General features: G+C 42.4%; 1 protein-coding gene across 4 annotated transcripts in view; it reads right to left on the reverse strand.

Annotated features, from left to right (window-relative positions):
• The window catches only part of GK (glycerol kinase), a 34,705-nt gene extending 34,029 nt beyond the window's left edge, over nt 1-676 (reverse strand). For 3 of the 4 annotated variants that reach the window (XM_048081239.2, XM_048081236.2, XM_048081235.2), the window contains exon 1: nt 116-304. In XM_048081239.2, coding sequence (XP_047937196.2) covers nt 116-289 — 174 coding nt within the window. In that variant the 5' untranslated portion in view covers nt 290-304. Of the gene's footprint in view, nt 1-115; nt 305-465 lie in introns of those variants that run through there. The other variant, XM_048081238.2, reaches the window with a different exon arrangement.
• Between the last annotated feature and the right edge of the window lie 20,716 nt (nt 677-21,392).

Consider the following 21,392-nt stretch of genomic DNA (forward strand, 5'->3'; position numbering starts at 1 on the left):
TAGTTACTGTCTATTGCATAATATGGAAATGACTAGAGCCTTAGCCTAGAGGGCTGTCATTAACCGCCCCATCCTTAGACAAGCCCGTCCTCCCCCGGTGCTCAGCCGGGCCCACCTTCCGCAGGGTGGGCGAGCTCAGCCACCTGAACGCCGGGACGCGCCGACACCGAGACCGGAACTGCAGCAGCCGCCCCAGGAGGCCACCACAGCGGTCTGGAGCCCGGCCGGTGGGGCTTTTATACACGTTATCGCCCCGCGGCCGCCCGGAGGGACCTCCATCCTCCCGCATGCAGCAGGCCAGGGGGGCCCTCAGCGCCCCCCCGCCCCTCCTCGTCCTCCTGCGGGGGCGGCAGCCGGGGCAGGGCGGCGCTGCCCTTCCCCAAGGGCGAAGGGAGGCCGGGAGGGGACCCGCAGCAGCGTCCCCGCCCCGGCCCCCTCCCCGCGCGATCCCCGCGGCGTGCTCACCAGGAAGCGGCTGGAGCTGGTGCCCTGATCGATGGAGCCCACCAGCGGCCCCAGCGCCACGCGGTCCGACGCGGCCATGAGGGGGCCCCCCCCCGGCTAACGGCCAACGGCGGCCGCCGCCCGTCCCCGCCTTGCAACGGCCGCGGAGCGGGCAGAGGCGCCAACGGCCGCGCTCGCGCTGCCCGGCCGCCCGCGGCGCGTGGCCACCGAGTGAAGCCGGCGGGCGGGGCGGGGCCGCCAGGGGGCGGGGCCAGCGGGGGGCGCTGCCGCGCGCGTCACGAGCCCGCAGCCAATCGGCGCCCGGGGCGCGGCGGGGGCGGGGGGCGCGTGACGGGCGGTGCGGGGGGGGCCGCCGGTGGCTGTTGGCGGCGCGAGGGCAGCCGTTGGCGGCGCGGGAAGGCTGAGGCGGCTCCTGAGGGGAGCCCGGGGCGGCTCCGTGTCCCTCTCCAAGCCCGTTTCTGTCCGGTACCGGGCAGCTCCGAGGGCTTGTGAGGCAGCCACCCGGCCTGAGGCAGCCACCTGTGAAACGTCGGCCGCAACGGGGCCGGTGTCGCTTCGCAAAGCTGGTCTCTGCATCCAGCAGAAATACTGACTTCAAAAAACAAAACAAAACAAAACCCCATGATCTTGGTCCTCCGGCCTTCCTACGTGGAGGCAACTAGTGCTTCAAGAAAAACCGCTGGTGTTGCAAGACCCGTGATCGAGTTGCAAAAGCTAATAATGCTGACTAAAGCATGTGAGAAGTTAACTAGTGAAATGTTGCGGTAAATTGTCCTCCGCCGGCTCCAATTAAATAGATTTGTCTTTGTTTCCCGTTGGTGGTAGTTGTCCAAAGTTGAGGTATTTTGTCAGAATATGGTCAGACGCAATCAGATTGCTGCTGCTTGGTAGTATTTGGTGTGACATCTGATCCAGTGCCTCCAGCGTACCATTTTTTTTGTGTCTGTTGCCATTGGGGCACCTTGGCATGGATGCTAAGGCTCTTTACTAATGTATAATAGATAGCAAATGACTTAGTTACAGCCTGTAATTACAAAATCTGGAATGAGACAGATAACAGTTTTAGTAAGAAGTTGCGTGTTTTTAAGAGTTGGAGTAAGAAAGCACTGGAACCGCTTACTAAATATTATGAAAGATTCTCTGTTACCCTAAAATGTTTTAACCACGACTGGTATTTCTTCTTAAAATGTCAGCTACAGTTCAGAGATTACTTAGCTCTGAGACTTTGATTCTGCAGCCCATAGAGAATGACCAGAGGCAGGTGGTGCAAGGAGGTGACAACAATCCTCTCTGGCTGTGCAGGAGAACCCTCCAAATTCTCCACCTGTCAACTCTCACAACCTACACTGCAGGCAACCTCTACGCTACAGCCATGGGCAGTAACCACAGCTGACTTTAAAAAGTTTATGCAGGGCTACACCATCTTCATACAGACTAACAGCTCAGGGAATTAATCTCAGAAGATCTTATTGAAGTCTAAATTCATCAGTATAATTAGTATGATTTTTGTATTTTCTTTTGCTTCTTTTAAAACCTGCCATATGATGTTTTGAACCTAAATTTTAGCTCGAGGTAAGACATAACTATTTTCAGCAAAAGTTGAGGTCTCTCAGGATCCAGAAAAGGAGGAAGTAATATCATGACTGATATTTATGCAAAACATGAAACACTACTGCACCTATATACAATTTATAGAGATCACTGAGTTACAGCAATTTCCTAGGATGTGCAAATCTACCATTTTCTTGGGTATTCTTTAGCAGTGTCTCTGTATTTTCACACACCTGGGAAAGGAGAGATGGCAATGATAACCTGTGCTGTTTCTTTACCCTGCAGCAGACTCTTGATTAAGACAGACAGAGAATTCTGGCAGACTCTAGTAAACAGAGTGTCATGGAGAACAACTTAGCTAGTCTTCCTAGCTCATTCAACAGAATAGTATAATATGAATATTCAATAGAACAGCGTACTCTTTATCCTTCAATGTTTTTATTTGGTGTTTGAACACTTCTATTTTTCTTTCCCTGTGGTATTTATTGCTTTATAGTTGAAAGTTGCTCTTTGCAGACCTGTCAGTACAGATAGTGGGCACAGTTCCAAGGAAGCTGTTTGCAGAGGAAGGAAGGGTGGAGCTGCGGCCATACCTCTGCGGTGAGATGGTGCAAGGCTGCATGCAGCTCAGATATTGTTAAAGGAATTAGCTTGGTAATGGAAGCAGTGTGCCTGAAGGAGCATGAATATCTGTGTTTCTCCACTTCTGAGTATGTATAACCCCACTGGTGGTTTTGGATATTTTCAGGTAACGAACATATTTGATGCACATTCATTAAGCACATAAATATTTACAATACATTTTTCCAAGACAAGTAATTTGTTTCCTAAAGAACTGTTTTCAATAGCTAATAACACCTTCCCCTCCCCACCCACCTTTTTTTTTTTTTTTTTTTCAGTATCAGCAGAATGATGGAGGGGTGTTGGTAATTACATTCTGCTCTTTCTGGCTGATTCTTCTTTATTGACCTCAAGTTGAGGACAAAATGTGACCGTGTCAGGCTACTCCAAGCATGTGATACTGTGTGAATTAAAGAGTGGATGCCAGACATCCACATGTCTTTCCATTTCGCCTGTTAGTGACAGAGAGCTCGGCTGGCTGAATCCTCATGTGCCTTACTGATGTCTGATCTTTGTGTTCCTGTAGGAAGAGCTGAAGGGAAATATTTGGAATTGGCCTACAGCAGGTGTACACATAAAGTGTGAAGCGTGCCAGGATCATGAGTTACGCTGTTGCATGTACCCTTTTGCCTACTGGGAGCATGAATGATACATGTGAGATTGCAGATGCTTGCACGTTTGAATACATTCAGTCTCTCATGCCACCCCAAGGAGCAAACACAAATAGATCATGACCTTGGTTGCTGGTGCCCTCGCATTTACGTACGTGGTTTGCAGCACTCGTATACAGGGAGCCTTTCCACGGATATAGAGGAAGCTGATTAGAACAAGCAACTCTGTTCTCTATCCTAGGCTTATTTTGGAAGGTGTCCACAGTGCTCTGTCACCATTTGGCAAGAACAGTTTAATTGTGAAGCCATGACTGTTGTGATGCAATAGATGTCTTGCAGGATGCATTTTACTTCTGACCTGATATTAAACAATAGTTTTCCCTGAATGACATTTTATATTTAGAATCACTCTCTCACTCTTCAGACCCTGAGCAATCATTGTTGCAGTTACTGTCTCTCATGTGGACAAAAGCAACAGTTGGATGAAGTAAATTCATACTTGAATTTACAATGAATGCCACTTTGAAAAGTAGTTTTTCAAAACGGAAAAATCAGAAAAAAGAAAAAAAAACACAATTTTCATATAGATAAAAGTAAACATTCTTGGGAATTAAAATGAATAATTCAGAGAAATATAAATATTCATTACTGGTATAGTAGCTACTCCATGCCTCAAAATCCTTAACTCTGAGGTGCTTGGTCTTCTAGCTTCCATACAGAAATTATGGCTGCTTACTGCAAAATTAACTCCTGAGGGAGAATGGACACTGCATCGAGGAGAAGCATTAAATTTGAGATAGTTTTCTACTTGTTTCCTTAGATGCTATATATTGCTGGCTTTCTTTTTTATGCTTTCTTTCTTTTTGTATCCTATTTTTCCCTGTCAAATGAATTAATCTAGTTTGTGCTCCATAAATGGATGATATGAAGACCGCTTCACATAGACTCATCCTATTCTTCAATTTGACTTTCAAATTAGCAAAGGCAAGGCAATTGCTATTCATACAGCGCATCTTCTGACATATATCTTTTTTTTGCACTTGATATTAGCAATTTAAGCTTATTTTTAGAAATATCTATGTATAATGATAGGATTAGAAGAAAAAAAAAAGGTTGTATTTCTCTAAATATTAATATTTGTCACTTTTCTATGTAAACCCAGGCTCAGAATTGAAATTTTAGCATTACATACTCTAGAGTTTGGTTTCCATCTGTGGATATCAAAAATTCCAGGACAGCTGTAGTGAAACTATTAAGAATTATCGAAGGAAGTTGTATGAGAACCTGGAAGCTATCACTACACTGGATTTAAAGAATTTCTGTTAATTCTGCACTAACCTGAGCTCTTGCATCATGCAGAAGAACTAAAAATAGAAAAGGAATATTTGAAGTGAGAAGCATCATACAGAAAAGGAATATTTGAAGTGAGAAGCATCATACAGTCCAGAATGATAGTGTTGATTGAAACATATAATCAAATATATGCTATTTTTGTAGAAATATATTTAATTATATTAAGGAAAATCCATTTTAGTGTATTTAAGGAAGCACACCCCATGCTTTTGGTTGCAATTTCAGTTTTGTTATTTCATGCTGAATTGCCAAGCAACATCCAGAGAAAGGGCATTAAGAATTTAATACTGATTATTCTATGGTGGTCATGGCATTTACCCAAGTTAGTTAGAAGGCCCCAGGATCCACGTATTTCTTTGTCTGTGAACTTCAAAAGCTATTGGTGTATTGGCTCTACGAAACCTCCTGCAGCAGTGTCATGCTCCTAGCATTTTTTTTACAGATATGGAGAAAGGTTCAGAGCGGCTGCATTACTAACCAGTGGTCACGCAGCAAATGCTTAGCAGAGCAGAGGTAAAGGACAGCTCTCCCTCAGGTCAAAAGGCACTGCATTCCTTATCCGCTACATTTCTCAGGAATCAGTAACTGCATTCCTGTTGACCTCAGAGAGAGCAGGGCTGAATTACCTAATAATAACCAGCAGAGGCACGATTCCACAGGGTAAGCTGAGCCAGCAGCACATAGGTACTAAAAGAATGCGTGTTTACTACTGCCATCCAGTTCCTGCCTGTGCAGTTTCTGCTGCTTGTGAAATGGGTCTGTTTTTTGTTGGATCCCTTCTTGAGTTGTCTGAGCTCATTAACATGGCAGAGAACAAACCTAGACAAAATAAAAGTGGATTGTTTTCTGCCAAGAAGCTGAATTGGCTCGCTTTCTGTGATGAGTGCCAGAGCTGGTGCAAGAGCAGAAATTTCCACAGCTAGGAGCATGGGAAAGGTTAAGAATAAGTAGGAGATGATGTGGAGGAGACGAAGGACAGGATGAAATACCAGCAATAGCAAGCTCTTACAATGCCACTGCTCATGGACCTTCAACCTCCATATCATCACATTGAATGTCAGCTATCTCTCAGGACATTCTGGAGATATGAACAGCTATACTTTTGTCAAGAAACTGTATCATCTGTTTCTGAGAACAACTTTGATACATTGCTATCTTCAATTTTACATATATCTACATCAGATATCACAAAACCAGTGTACCTCTGTCATGAAACTGATGGGAGAGCTCAGCTATGTAGAGGTCTTCTGGAGATTCTTCATGCCCTGATTATATCCAAAGGCAAAATGAGGCCAGCTACTAGTAGCTGGAGTTTTTGGGGGACTGGTAGATAATGTATGAGAAGAGGCTGTGAAACCTGTGTTTGCTCAGCTGTAAGAGAAAGCTGAGGAGACATCTTACTGCTGCCTTTACTGCCTGGTGGGAGAGTATAGAAGAGGTGGATCCCATCTGTTCTCAGAGGTGCATGATGGTAGGACAAGGGGGAACACACACCAATAGGAACACGTGAAGTTCTGGTCAGATGTGCTATAAATAAGCAACAATTTTTTTCTTTTTCTTTCCCTCACAGTGAGAAGTGTCAAACACTGGAGCAGAGAAGTTGTAAAATCATCATTCAGGATACTCAGAATGCAACTGGACAGGGCCCGAGCAACCCTGCTCTGGTGCTGGTTTGAACGGGTTGGAGCGGACTGGCTAGCTTCCAGAGGCTCGCTCCAGCCCATGTGATTCTGTGGTTCTGCTTTTTTTTTTTTTTTTTTTTTTTTGAGGTTTAGTCCAATGAACACTCATGTTGAGTACCTCTAGCTCTGCTCCCTTTAACTTTATGACAGGTCCATAGGTACAAGTCAGCTACATACTTTCAGTCCCTCTCTATAATCTAGACAAAGAAACAAGTTGGAATATGAAGTAGAGAGAGAAGAGAACATGAAGCAAGTGCACTAGTGGATTACAGATCTCAAAAAAAACCCACTAAGCTGCAGTTAAACAACCTCTTTCTTTCCTTCAGAAGTACTGCATGTCAGTTTTCATGTGACAAGTCTCCAAGCAGTATCTAGAATGTGCTTCAAGCAAACAGTGACCTCAGGACTGCTGCCACTACCTGAATCATTTCCAAAGACTTTAGCAATTATGTAGTGCTTCAGAGTCTAAAGCAGTTTAATAAAGACACCTGAGGGGGGTATTCTATGGATTGTGAAGATAAGAGACAGTTCTGAGATCATTCTGAGACAATCAGTCACTGATGTCAGCTTTGCCTTAAATAGCCAAATTAAAAATAACCTCTGTAGGGCTGTGTGTTAGCAATGGGACAAATGATATTGGAGAACATCTAAAGGTTTTGAAATACAAAAAGGGAGAACCCCACAGAGACCCAGGGAGTACAGTGATTCTTCTGTTTTAGAGACTGGAGGGCTGGGAAAACATAGTTCAAGCTTATCTGCTAGTAAATACGACTACATTCTTATGCAGAAGCGTGCCATGTGTGTGAAGGGATACCCCATATGAAAAACAGACTTGTTAGCGATCTTCTCTAAGTGCCTGAACACTGTTACTTTGCAAACACAACTGCTGATAACTGGGGTGATTACTTCCATACACAGGTCATCAAGGACTCAGAAGTAATGCAAATACCAGCCTCAGATTTCACAGCGTCAAGGAATTTCTCACCAGAAGAAGAGCATAAAAAGTGCCTTTGCTTCAGTTTTTAACATTTCCATTTTCAACAGCTGAGGAATAGGTAGAAATTACTGCTAGATTAATACCTAAACTGATGCCTAACCTCTACTCTTCAACCTAAGCAGATAGTTCAAAATAATGTAATGAAGAGCTAGAAGCAAAGCTTGGTATGGTAACTGAATCGCATAGATTTAAGATGAGCTGCCAGATTACATTTTTCCTCTGTTTTTATGGCTCTAATCTCTTTATGCATTTTTGATTTTTCTAGCTATTTCCCCAAATGAAAGAAGAAGGTACGTGTTTAAACAAAACCTCTGTCATGCCAGCAAAGACTTGATATTTCCAGTCCACTGCTTTTGCAGATCATGAAGTAGGTATGAAGAGCCCAGCAGAGACAGACTTTTAGGTAAAAGCTTTCTAGAGAGATTGGGTGAGGGATATTGTCCTATAAACCTTGCTCAGTGTTTCTGACTCCTCCAGCAGTACTGAAACATTCGGGAATACCCTCTGTGAGAGGTTATGAAAAAAACCCTGAATCTATGTTGTGAACTACCTGGAAGACTATGGGCTCTGTGCGTAGGGTGAGAAATCCTTTCTGATTGATATGGGAGACAAACGGGCCGCTTTCCTGGAAAAGCATTGTTTAGAAATGCAGAAAAAGGCTGAGCTTCACACTGTCCGGGACTGATCAACACCACTGTCAGAACTGAAGAGGCCGAACATCTTGTGTGAGAAGCACCTGTGCTCTGATGGAGCTTGCGTTCTAGGAATAGGAGACCCCTTGACAATCCTAGCCTTGATTTCAGAAGTCACCCTGACCCTGACCCTTTTCTTTCTGAAGGGAGCAGTGACAGTATTTTCCTGAAAAGCTGTACTGAGAGATGTAAAATTTCAAGTGTGATTCTAAAAGATTCTTGGACACCGAATCTTGCAGAAAACCTGAGAGTACGTGCTGTAAGTCCAGGAGAGGCTCCACAACCCCTTGTGCAGCAGTACTAGCTAATGGGGCAGGAGTTTGGTATCAGTGATGCTGGCAGAGCTCTAAATGGTTCTGAGGGCTGAACCAAGCCAAGCTCTTGGACCTTTCTTTCTTCTCTTGCTTCTCCTTCAAGCCTTCACTGTTATTATCAGAAGGCTTTGAAGCCTAGCCTAGAACCTCCTGAATGGATGACCAAAGAAAACATCTCCAGGAAAAGGAGATGTGGAAGGAGATGTCACACAGAATCACAGAATCACAGAATCGTCTAGGCTGGAAGAGACCTCCAAGATCACCCAGTCCAACCTCTGACCTAACACTAACAAGTCCTCCACTAAACCATATCACTAAGCTCTAAATCTAAACGTCTTTTAAAGACCTCCAGGGATGGTGACTCAACCACTTCCCTGGGCAATGTCAGATGAGGATGTCTTAGTTTGACTGATGATGCCAGGGTCCGAGGTCCAAAAGGACTCATTCAGAGTAGTGGATCTTTTCTTGCCAAGGTCTGACACTGACAGGATGGCACGCACCAGCAGCTATTCCTGAAGCTTGTGCTCTCTATTTTGGAGTGTCCTACGTTCAAAGAAATACTGACAGATGTGTAAAATACAAAAGTTTCTGTGCACTGAGACAGAAAAAAACCTCACTTGCTATCTCAGCTTGCAAATACACCCCAGTGTGGACACCAAAATGAACACCAACCTTTTAGAATATCCTGAAAGCTGTTCTGCTGTGTTTATTTAAGAATTGAATTGGATTTGAATTAAATTTGGAAGATGTGTAGATTTCCTTCTGAGATTGCCAAAGTAGAGCACCAAAGCTATGCTTATGGAAAACAAACAAACAAAAAAACAAACAAACAAATTCTAGCGAGAGAGAAAATTCTCAGATTTGGAATCAACTAAAATAAACTACAAGGAAAAGACCGGGATGGAGTTTACCAAGCTATCAATGAAGTTATCGAAGTTATCAATGAAGCTGACCAACAGAAAGGTGTTCTTGTGGAGTGAAGAACTGAGGTTGTGAGGTAAAAAAAAAAAAAAGAATTAAAAAAAAAATTAGAATATCCTAAAGAGACCAAGAGAGAGTTGGAGTCAGTAGATATCATTAGGATATCATTAGGGCAAAAAGCCCAGTTACCCAAAGAGAAAGAAGTGGATATGCTGACTGTTCTTCAAGGACTGAATTTGACATTTTTGATGATTTGTTGTGTGCTTTCTGAACATCTGCAGAGACTACATGTCTTAAACATTATTTAGGATACCTAATCTAAAGAATGTACTTTCTTAAAGTAAAGGTGGAGAAGCACAGCAAACAGAAATAAGAAAATCAATTTGTCTGAGAGATGACCTGCACACCACACAGTCCTGATTGAGCAGAGGAACCAGCCGGCTGCAGTCAAGGAAGGCCAGGGTAGTGCTTGTGTGAACTTCCCATTCTCTAAGATCCAGCTGGATTGCAACCAAGCTCAAAGGGCAAGAGAGCAGGCCAGAGGCAAATTTAGGAGATTTTATTTCCCTTCAGTGACAATAAGGTAATACTTACTTATGAAGCATCGCAGGGAACCAGCGTGGTCAGGTTTACATACTGGATTCTGAACCACGTGTGCTTGTGCAACAAGAGGTGTTTGTTACAGGTTTATATACACAACATAAAGGTGGCCCCACCTGTGCCATCAGGTGTGGGCTATCTCAGTAGGTTATTATGTGGTTCGATACATGGTCAGATTGTGTGAATCCTGTACACTGGCTAGATGGTTTTCTGACAGCAAGTTCCTGTTTTTCTTGAATGTACCTCAAGACATAGTTTCCTGCTGAAGTTTCCCAGGGTAACTTTCTGAAAACTATGGCCCACTGTAGTCATGTGCGGTATTCTCTCATGTTCTGGAGCTTTTGCAATTTCCGTCTACCCAGCAGTGGTTTACTAGAAGGATATATTTATATATTCATATTGCAGCTACTTGTTATTGACTTCTGCCTAATTCCAGTAATGCTCTTGGGACATTTTCAGAAGAGTGCTTTGGTTCCAGAGAACCATAGAATTGCTCAGGCTGGAAGGGGCCTTCAGGATCATCCAGTTCCAACCCCTCAGCCAATCACAGGGATGCCACCCACTAGATCAGGTTGGCCAAGGCCCCATCCAACCTGGCCTTAAACACCTCCAGGGATGGGGCATCCACAGCTGCTCTGGGCAACCTGTTCAGTGCCTCACCACCTTCTGAGTGAAGAATTTCCTCCTAATACCTCATCTAAATCTATCCTCTTTTAGTTTAAAACCATTCCCCCTTCTCCTGTTGTTATCTGATTGAGCAAAAAGCTGCTCTCCATCTATTTTTATCAGCCCCCTTTAAGCAGTGAAAAGTTGCAATGAGGTCACCCTGTTGCCTTTTCTTCTTTAGGCTGAACAGCCCCAGCTCTCTCAGCCTGTCTTCACAGGAGAGGTGCTCCAGCCCTCTGATCACCTTTGTGGCCTTCCTCTGTACCCACTCTAACAGCCCCCCATCCTTGTGCTGGGGGCCCCAGACCTGGATGCAGCGCTCCAGGTGGGGCCTCACAAGGGCAGAGCAGAGGGGAACAATCACCTCCCTCGACCTGCTGGCCACCGCTGTTGATGCAGCCCAGGATGCAGATGGCCTTCTGGGCTGCAAGCACACACTGCTGGCTCATGTCGAGCTTTTTGTCCACCAGAACCCCAAGTCCTTCTCTGCAGGGCTGCTCTCAATGAGTTCTTCTCCCAGTCTGTACTCATGTCTAGGATTGCTCCAGCCCAGGAGCAGCACCTTGCACTTGGCCATGTTGAACCTCATTAGGTTCACAAGGGCTCACTTCTCAAGTTCCCTTCTGACCTGGATTCCAAAGCATGGGTGCTTCCCATGACCTGAAGTTCCCCTCAGGTCATGTACTCTTCTGCATGAGCAGAAGCTCCTTAGGGGCAGAGTTGAGAGCTAGGGTGGAAACTGCTCCAGCTGCTTGGTTTTGATCTGCCCCTGTTTGTGAGTAATTACTATAAGCACATTCACTTCTAGAAGCTGAGTTGATTCTTCTATGCAATTTAATAAAATTCTCGTAAGTATAAAAGAGCAATTTGTCTGTACGTGCTCTTTATTCGGAGTATTAAGCCAAAAGATATTAGGGGCATAGGTATAATCATAAGACTAGACATTCAGATGATGAACATCAATGTAGCAGTGGTAAAATTCATCTACTTATTGCAGAAATAGAAAAGTTACATTTCTAATGACATTATAATGCTCCTATTCTTAGCTGACTTTGTTCTGTATGAGACTGTATTTTTGGTATAATAATAATACAAAGAAATTTAATTGCTACCCTTAGCTTCTTTTATACATTAATTTTTACCATATTATTTCATTTCTACCAGCCCAAGGCAACACACTTCTCAGCTGCATTTCTATGCTATATTTATAGTGGTTTTCTTTCCGTTCTATGCAAAAATAGTTTTCTGGTTAATGACCAAGAGACTGCACAGCATCTCTGCGTGCACCACAGCTGAATGTTTCAGAAATACTTCAGAAAATTCTTGTTCTCCCCACAGTCAGGTGAAGATTTTGCAGTTAATTTAAGAGGGAAAGGAGACAGGCATTTCTCCTGTGGATGACCTAAAATGTGCTTGGTGTTCGTGTGGGTGCTTTTGCTTTCTATGTGTTGTTTTATCGCTGCTTACTTAAGAAACCAGATTAAAGTTTTAACATCAAAATACATTTTTCTGGGATATCTTTGCTTACTATCTTTGTTTGCTGTAATTTGGTAAACAAGATAAGCAATAAGTAAATAGGCAATCCTACTGCCACAGTGCATTTTGTACAAAGTTCTCAGATGATTAATAGTGGAACATGTGAATCTACTAAAACAGAAAAGGACAGAGAATATTAGATTAGATGCTCGGAGGCATCTGAAATGTAGGAAAGTACAGTTCCAATTAATTCACAACAATATTTTAAATCATGACATGAACTTTGAAAATAAATGGTACTAATACTAAACAATTATAATTGTAATAAATACTAATGATAAGTGTATGTAGGTATAATACTAAGCAGTTATAATTATTTAGTATGTATAATATAATACATGTAATTTAGTAAATAACATTATTTGTATATAAAAATATATCAGATTTAGTATAATAATATACTATTTCCATACACTGTATTAAAATAATAGCACAATATATATCAAATAACGTAAAGTAGTGGTTTTTAAGAATTTAACACCATTCATTTTCATAGAATAATTTAGGTTGGGAGGGAACTCTGAAGGTCAGCACATTACCCTCTTCATGCTAGAGTCTCACCAAGCTCTTCATCTGTAGTGTGCTGCTCTGAAAACACCGAGCACTTTCAACTTGAAAAAAAAGTCACTATATGATTAGAAAATGCTTCTTCTTGTGTCATCTCCTTAGTCCACATACATATTTAGTTACATGGTTTGGAAGTGTGGTGGAGGAAGGTACTGAATAAACTGAGGAGATCAGGATTTGACCCTTCTTACTTATAAGTGTTATAAACTCTGTGAAAAACAAAACCCACATTGTCATAAGTTTTCAGTTTTGAATAGCGGTAGAAATATTATAAATTTAAATGAAAAGATTGCTGATTACTTGGATAAAATAGTCTCTGAGGACATCGAGTGCTGGTGAAGATTCTGTGAGCGAATGTGGCATGTCTGCAGTTCCCACTCGCGCTAATGGGGATGCCTGAACCAACAGAAGAGCAGAAAGTTTGAAGACATTGGGGAAAATTGCTCAGCCAGTATATGAGATCATTTAGGTAGCAGAAAGCCACAAGTTAGTGCAAACCATTTTTGCAAATAGTAGAATTAAAACATTATTATGTTTATTCAAAGCAAAGTAGCAAAGTAGCAATATTATTAAAGCTTTTGAAACCATTCACTTCTGATTTGAATTCTTGGATACATTTTTCTATTGTACTTCTTCTGTATTTCTCTTGTACTTCTATTGGATTTCTTTGTGATTATCCATCCTTTGCTATAACATCTGGTTGATGGAAAAAAGATATCCCAGATCAGTGAGAGTATTTTTTCTAAGATTAAAAACAAAACTTTTTTAATTTTTTTTCCCCCTCCCTAGAGACTCAGTTGTGCTGTTCCTTAACAGCACAGAGGGCACAATATCCAAACAAAATAATTTTTTTTTTCCCATAACCTCTTCTGGAAAGACTGATTCTATTTGCTTTTTGCCTCTTTCTTTTTAAAACATCACAATAATTAGAAGCCTGACATAAATCAAATAGCTCTTCCATGGCTGAAATGTTATGTTTTCCTTCTACACCTCAGCAGGAGGATTTACTCTTCATCATTTTGACAGCTGAGGCAGTGTACGTGAAACAGGTGATCCCAGCTAACAAAGCATGTTTCTCATGACAGCCTGCTGGGCAGGAGAGGAAGGATTTAAGAATTACATAACAGAATTAAGCACTGAACATTTCAGGTGCTTTAAAATCAGTTCAGGATTATATATTTTGTCAAATAAAGGAGAGATTTTTTCTTCGAAATGGATTACCTCAGAGAACATATTTTTATCTTGGAACCTTAGTTTTGTTGTTGCTGTTGTTTTCCATTGTAGTCCCATAAAATTTGAAGATAAGATTTATACAAGTTTACGGAAAATATCTCCTGAAAGAAACAACCTCCACGCTATTGTTCAACTGTGCAAACAACCCTCATCAGATAAACTTTAACAGTCAGCCTTACAAAGAAATCTGATATGCAGCCGCTCCTCGAAGAAGAGGCTGCTGTGGAAGAAAGGTGAGAAGGTATTTTTCCTGAATGTGCTGTGTTCTTCTGCAGGTACAGAGGCTGGTGGATGGATACTGTGTTTGTTAGCCTGCCTCTGTTTTGTCGAGTCAGGTTCAGAGACGATACTGTTTATAACCAATTTCCCTGGTCATGGGAAAGTTCATTCTACAATTTTATGAGTAATGCTCAGTTTATTTACCGCAGGAGGCAAAGAATGAGTAACTGGAATGTGCTCTGCAAAGGAAGCAGTTCAAGGGTGGAGTGCCTATTTCTCAGGAAATCTTGTGAAATTTGTCTTATCTCCCTAATGCAAATCTCAAGAGGCTCAAACCATTCCTCTCTCCCCTGTGTGTCTTTAAGCACAAGCTGTGCCATCTGCAGCAGGCGATCCTGATAACCTTCTGGGGTTGTGGGCCTGATTTAAAAGAACAATTTCTTCCAGCCTGCAGGTAAAAGATCTTATGAATTGTGAAACGGCTTCATAGCAGTCATTTTTTGGAGGACAGGACAAAGTTTCCTCTCCCCTCATTACAAATGCACCTGCTGTGTCTCATTTCAGTCAGGTGCTGATTGCATCAACAAACATTTCACTACCTCCTAATCCTAAGGAGTTCAGTTCACCACTTAAAACAGGGAAGGGGAGAAATTTGATTATCTGTTCCTCTTCTTTTCTTCCTTTCCCCTCCTCTCCTCCCTTCTCCTCTCCTGTTCTTTCTTGGCAACCATATCCGACCAGTACAGATTGGATCAATCTGTAGCTTCCAGCATTGTGAATCAGGGTGCTGGTAATTTTTACTCTTTCCTGGTCTGCTTTAAGAGCTGCATGCCAGATAGGAAGTCCCCTTCTGTTGCTGTGAAGAGCTGGTCAAACCCACTGAGCTCATCACAGAGGTCCTATTGCTTGGCAGGAAAGCAGCAGAACAGCTGGGGCTTTTTCTTCTCAGCCCTCTCCTTAGCCAGAGCTGACCAAGCAGCTTCTGCTTTTCAGGACAGCTCCTGCTTCTTGCTGGGGACTCACCTGGGACTGTGGAGAAGTTTTGGCATGTGACTGTGGAGATATGGAGATGTGCCTCTCCACCCCTCAAGTCTTTTCCCTTGGGTGATGTACCTGATTCAAACACTGCAGTTAAAAACCAACCAACCAAACAAGAAGCAAGTCAACCCTTCAGGGCCATCACCGGGGACCATGTCTCCAGCCTACACCGTTGGCTTAGCAGCCTGACTACAGAGCCTGCAGGTCTACTGGAGAACAACGCCTGCACCATGACGGCTTTTCTCTGCCCTCCAGAGCCTGTGAGCAGCAAGCGAGCAGCCTGCTGCTTTATGGCAGAGGAGGGGGGAGCTTTGCCTGCACATACAATAACAGTGGGCTCAAAGTGCAAAGTTCAGACACGAGGCTAGATGTAAACTGCTGCGGCCATTGCATCACGTATCATGCCTGGATGAGTCTGAGGCGTTGTGAAATATTTCTTATTTGTGACAGTGAATCCACAGCAGAATGTCAATTGCACTCTGGTACCAAGAGCTCCTTAGCCTGGCAGCTGGGTGTATGGAATTGGCTGACGTTGCATGAGAGGCTGCTCAGTTTTATGATGGTATTGAAGCACCTTTGATTTCCAGTGATTCATCTAGTTCTTTCTTAATGAAAATCATTACCAAGCCATTAAGATGCCAACTACCTAGCAGAAAAAAAAAATAAAAGATAAAGAGCAAATTATTTAAAAAAAAAAAAAAAGGAAATAACCAACTTCCCCTGATACACAGGCCTACATTTTTCAATACTTCTAGAATGCCCAGGACAATAAATACAAATATTCTTTAATACTGACTTTGGAGTTAAACTTTTCAGTTTGGTAGGTGCTATTCCTACTTTTCGTGTCTTCACAATTGCCTTTTCTTAAAACAAACAAATAAACAAACAAAAAAGAGAGCAATTGTGTCTTGCACATTGTGCTAAACTCCTTAACGTTACCAATTCCTAAACTCTCTTTTTGGTTTCTTGATGCCAGCAGCCGAACTTGTTCCTGTATTTCCTTTGACTATGGAAATTACTTGGCCTGTGGCCTCCTCCTTTGGTTAGCTTTCACTTAGTTTTCAGTTTTGCTTAGTGATTGCTGAAATCACTTGAGGTTGTTTCCCTTTCGTGTAACCAAATCCACAAGATTGTCTTTTTTTTTTTTTCCTGAAAACGTCATGTGAACTAATGCTTTCTATTAAGTGATTTTATGAGTTGAGAAAATGAGCCATACAATATTTACAGGTCTCACTCAGGGATACATAGGAAATCAAGAGCAATGTGGTCATTATTGCCTGAATTGTCTAATATTCAAAGTTGCTTTCAGCATAAAAATCTTCCTTTCCCTTTAGTCTCCTTTGTGATTGTTCTGTTACCTCTTTATCTAGTTTCATATCCAGCTTTTATCTATCATATTGCTGTTCTTACAGCCCCATGTAGTGGTGTATTATATCAATGTACTTTCACACGTCACTGGTATTTTATGCTGCAGTAGCAGCAAATATTCCCAGAGAAGCATTTGTTGTCTTTTGTACCAAATACCATATCTTCTACCTCCTCCCTATTTATAACCCCAGACCAGCTGAGGCTGGAAGGTGCCTCTGGAGATCGCCTGGTCCAAGCTCTGCTCAGGGCTCTGCAGTGAGACTCGGCTGCGTGGATCTGTGTCCCATCAGGTGTTGAACACCTCCAGGGATGGGGACTCCACGGCCTCTCCAGGCAACCCATTCCCATGTTGGAGCACCTTCACAGTGCTGCCTTTTGTTTATGTGAAATTTCCTGTATTTCAGTTTGTGCCCAATGCCTCTTGTCCTGTCATTGGGTAACACTGAGAAGAGTCTGGCTCTGCTGTCTTTACTCCCTCTGCCAGGTATTTATGCACATGAATAAATCCCCCTGAGCCTTCTCTTCTCCAGGCTGAGCAGTCTCAGCTCTCGCTGCCGCTCCTCTTATGTCAGATACTCCAGTCCCTCAATCATCTTTGTGGCCCTGCACTGAACTTGCACCAGCAAGTACTGGGGATCTTGTACTGAGCGTCCCCACCCTGGACCCAGCACTGCAGGTGTGTCTCACCAGGGCTGAGCAGAGGGCAAGGATCAGCTCTCAATCTGATGGCTGTGCTCTGCCTAGTGCAGCACAGGGTGTTACTGACCTTCTTTGCTATGAGTACACATTGGTGACTCAAATATATATATAGATAGATATATTAATTTAAAATGTTCTATCTTATTCCTAAATCTTTGTATTGTTTCTATCCCGGTCTTCCTGAAAATGTAACTTGCTGTCTTCCACTTCAAAGCAAATATATTTGTTGTTTTCAGAAACCACAGTGGATGCATTTTTCTTACATTTCTTTCCTCTTATTTATGCAGCTAAAAGCCTTTTGCTCTCAGCTTTCCTTGCAAAATCTCAGTTTAAGCCTGCACCTGAAAAAGCTTCTATGGTTCTCTATGCCCATATCGTTGCTTGATTTCATTTTTTTTTTCTGCTCCTTGGCAACAACCATCAAAAAATCAGCTCAGCGGCCCTTAGCTTTCCTCCTGCTATTCAGACCCTCGCCCACGATGCCATTCCTTCCACTCACCCCCTCTGCCAGGTCTCATGCCCTTGGGTACCTCTTCAGCAGCAAACCGCAGCGGGCATAGTTTCTTTGCTAGCAGATGGAGCCGGTGGTTTGCCTGTGGCTGTTCCAGCTCATGACATTTGTTGCCTTTCCTTTTCTAGTTTGTTCATGGCACAGGTGCCCAGGAATGCCTGACTAACAAAACTGCAGGCAATGCTTTTCTGGGATCTGGTTTGTATGGACCAAAGTGCAGGAGTGTTTTCTATTATTATCTTCTTAAAAGTATTCAGTGAGTCCACTGCTTTTTCTGTCGCAGCTCCCAGATTTCCCCAATCATCTCTGTTGTAAACCTCCTGAAGACAGTGCCTGAACTTAGACATAATTTTCAGTTGAATTTTACTACTAGAGAATCCGAGATAGTTGAAAAAGTGCATTTTCTTGGTTACTGGAAAGATGTAAGAATAAGAAGTGAAGGGTGTGATAATCAGAGTTAAAGCAAAAGCCAGTACTTGAGATAAAGATACATGAAATACAGCCAGCTGCCACTGGATGGCTCTGCTTGGACAGTGCACACATGTGCCAATACAACTAACACAACAAGACCACTGCAATACCTCTTGGGTATCTGTGATTTTTGTGGTATTTTGATAGATTATCAAAAAATCCCTTATTAGCCTGAGTGTTTTCAACTTCATTGTGTTACACTGATGTATCCTAAAAAAAAAAACTATGAAAAAAATAAACAAAAATCTGTTGCAAGGTCTTGTTTTCTAGTTAAAAGTTCTCTCCCTGACAACTTGAAGCCTCAGCACTAGCGACTAGTTGTCACTAAACCAAGAAGTAATTCAGCAGCATGAGGTGTGATTTATTCTTAACAAAGATTCAATACAAGCGTCAGAATTAGAGTGTGTATCATGTGGCAGGATTTCATACAGGTAGGCAGTATTCCAGCCTGTCTGTACTGCCTCTGGATATAACACGAAAGTTTTGTAATATAATTAACTGGCTCCCACCTTGGAATTACACAGCTAGTCTTGGCTCATCCCAGAGAGTCCATCTAACCAGAGTGGAAATCTGATCAGAAGAAAGCCAGGAAGAAAACTACGGATGTCGTAGTGAGATGGTCCTGCAGAGATGAATAGCCTTCCTTGTCCTCAAGGCACAGACAGGTGAAACAAGCTTCTCCTCTTACAGCTGGGAGTTGCTGAAGCTTAAGCCTGTTAAATCTGGCGACCTGCTGAGAAGGGAAGCTCACCCAAAGGAAAAAATCAGAAAAAGGTTCCTGGGGGGAGAAAGCCAAGGGGAGGAGGGAACAGAAGGCTACACCCTCCTCTGGCCACGTTGATAAAATAATGTCAGGCTCTGCTGTCCTCTGCCTAGGACCATGCTGTTGGCTGCAGAAATCTCCCTCTAGACACTGTATTTTAAAAATTCTTCTTAAATGAAAGGTGGAACTACATTTCAAGCAGCAAAAGCATTTCCTCCCAGGTCTACTGGTTAGTCTTAAAACGAATCTAATGATGATGCTTTTCTATCTGGTACATAGGATGCAATTAGCTGCAACTTAATTAAGTGAGCAGATAGGAGTAGCCATTTTGGACTTGTGAAGCAAAAATTGCATTATAACACCCTGTGTTCAAAGAAGCTGGGATTCCTGCAGTAGGAAATGATCTGGCACTACGGAGCTGAGATACAGGCTCAAGCACTTTTTATTCTGCAGTTATATCTAAATGCAGTGATCTGGAATGGCTGCTTAATTTGTTTAGCACCTGAAGTACATTTGCTACTCATACTGAGATTTACAAATAAAATATAATAATGAAGGTATTTTTTCACATTGCTTGCAGAACATATTTATGAGTTTCCAGCATTTAAAGTTTTCAGTGTGCAAAGCATTAAACAAAACTAAAGACAGGGAGAAACAAACAACCCTTCACATTATATATGCACATTTTGAAAGTGTAGGGACTTACAAAAGAATCATGCATACTGGGGAAATATCCAGGCAAACAAAAGGCACTGCTAAGTTTCTCCATTGAAACTGGACTTTCTAAAAAATGGGCTGGGCTTTCCACAACACAAATTCTACAAAAGGAGCAGAACTGATCTCTTTGTACCCTGGAACGCTTAACAAATGACCCCAGAACACTCCTAAAGAGACCTGGAAGGTACAAACGCAAGCAGGGGTTTGTAGCTGCTGATAACCCATTTAGCCAAGCAGGCTGCTGAGTTGGGCAGGAATAAGGTACATTGCTGAAAGAAGGTGCAGTTTGCACTCTGCCCAGCACAGCGCAGTTTCAAGCTGCTCTCTGCTGCTGACTGAAAAGCTGTGATGTGTTTCACGGTATTTACTGTGTACACCAATACTTCAGTACATATATATCTGTGTATCTATACATTGTGGATCCCCTTTTAGCCTCACTGTTATCTAATGCTAGAGAGGTGTAAAAAAGCAGACGACAATTAGATTATTTTTTATTTAAAAAAATATATAAATTATCATACTATTAATAAAAAAAAAGAAAAAGAAGAAAAAAAAACTTTTTTTTTTTTTTTTTTCCCCAGACCTTGGCAATGGAAAGAGGCCGATCAGCCCTACACAATACTTTTTTTGGTATTTTACAAGCACTGTGCTTCATACACTCCAGATTAAATAACAGTGTTTATACGATTATGTGCCCATACATAGTTGTGCACAGAAAACACATCACACTCTCTGCTGTCAGTGGGATCACCTGTGCAATAAGGTACTTTATCATCTGGAATGCACCGGTGCAGCATTATTTATGGTCTTTGTAAAAAACACATAGGTAGAGCAGTTTGACCACTAAGATAAAAATAAGATTGTGAATGAAGACAAGTTGAGAAAGATTTTGGAAGTGTGAAAACAGCAATCACATAGTTCATGTAAAGTATGAGAGGAGAAAGAGCATGCACTGAAAAGACTCCATCAGCTGGCTGTGCATTCCTAGCAAGGCTAATGCTGGGAACAGACAGTATAACAGCTTCAATATACCCAGTCCAACATCGCTGCCCTTTCTCAAAGCAAACTCCCATTGAAGATTTTATCACAGGGTGCAATGGTCTTGCTTCTAATTTTCTTAGATAAAAGGCCTTGTTTTTCTTTTTGACTTGCACAGAGTTTGAACCTGTAGATTTTTTATTGACTAGAAAGAGCTTGCAAGTCAACAAATAGTTCACTTGTCGCTGAAGTACAAAAAGCAAGTCACAATACAACAAGAAATCAGGAAGGTCATGGTCCTTGCCTCTGTAGATAACTAAAAGATCCAGTAGTCATTTGCATGATGAAATAGCTGTTTTATTTTTAAGCATGTAACATCAAATGCTGGGTGCCTAGCGTGACCTCACAAGGCATGCCCAAGGTGCTGCCCCGCCTTGCTGGGGGGCTCCTGGCAGCAAGGCTCCGGGCACCCAGCACAGCCAGACCTCTCCATGCTGTGGAGGGAAATACAACCGGCTTTGCTACAGCAAGGAGCAGGAATCATTCGTCATCATTTTTTATGACAAAGTACTGAATAATGTGCTTATCTCTTTCCCATACCCACTTCCCTTCCAAAGACTGTTTTAAAATATCCCCTTTGTCATATTGCACAAAGTAATTATACACTAGGTGATAATCTTAAGGTGTTGTCCTAAACCTTTTTAAATTCCAAAATTCCTAGTTAATGGCATAGACCTACCAAACAAGGATAGAGCTAAAACTGCTTGATAACCTGATGGAGCTTACTGCGTACATACCTGCTTGAATATATGCACAAGA

Source organism: Anser cygnoides, chromosome 1, assembly GCF_040182565.1.
Source record: "Anser cygnoides isolate HZ-2024a breed goose chromosome 1, Taihu_goose_T2T_genome, whole genome shotgun sequence".
NCBI lineage: Eukaryota > Metazoa > Chordata > Aves > Anseriformes > Anatidae > Anser > Anser cygnoides.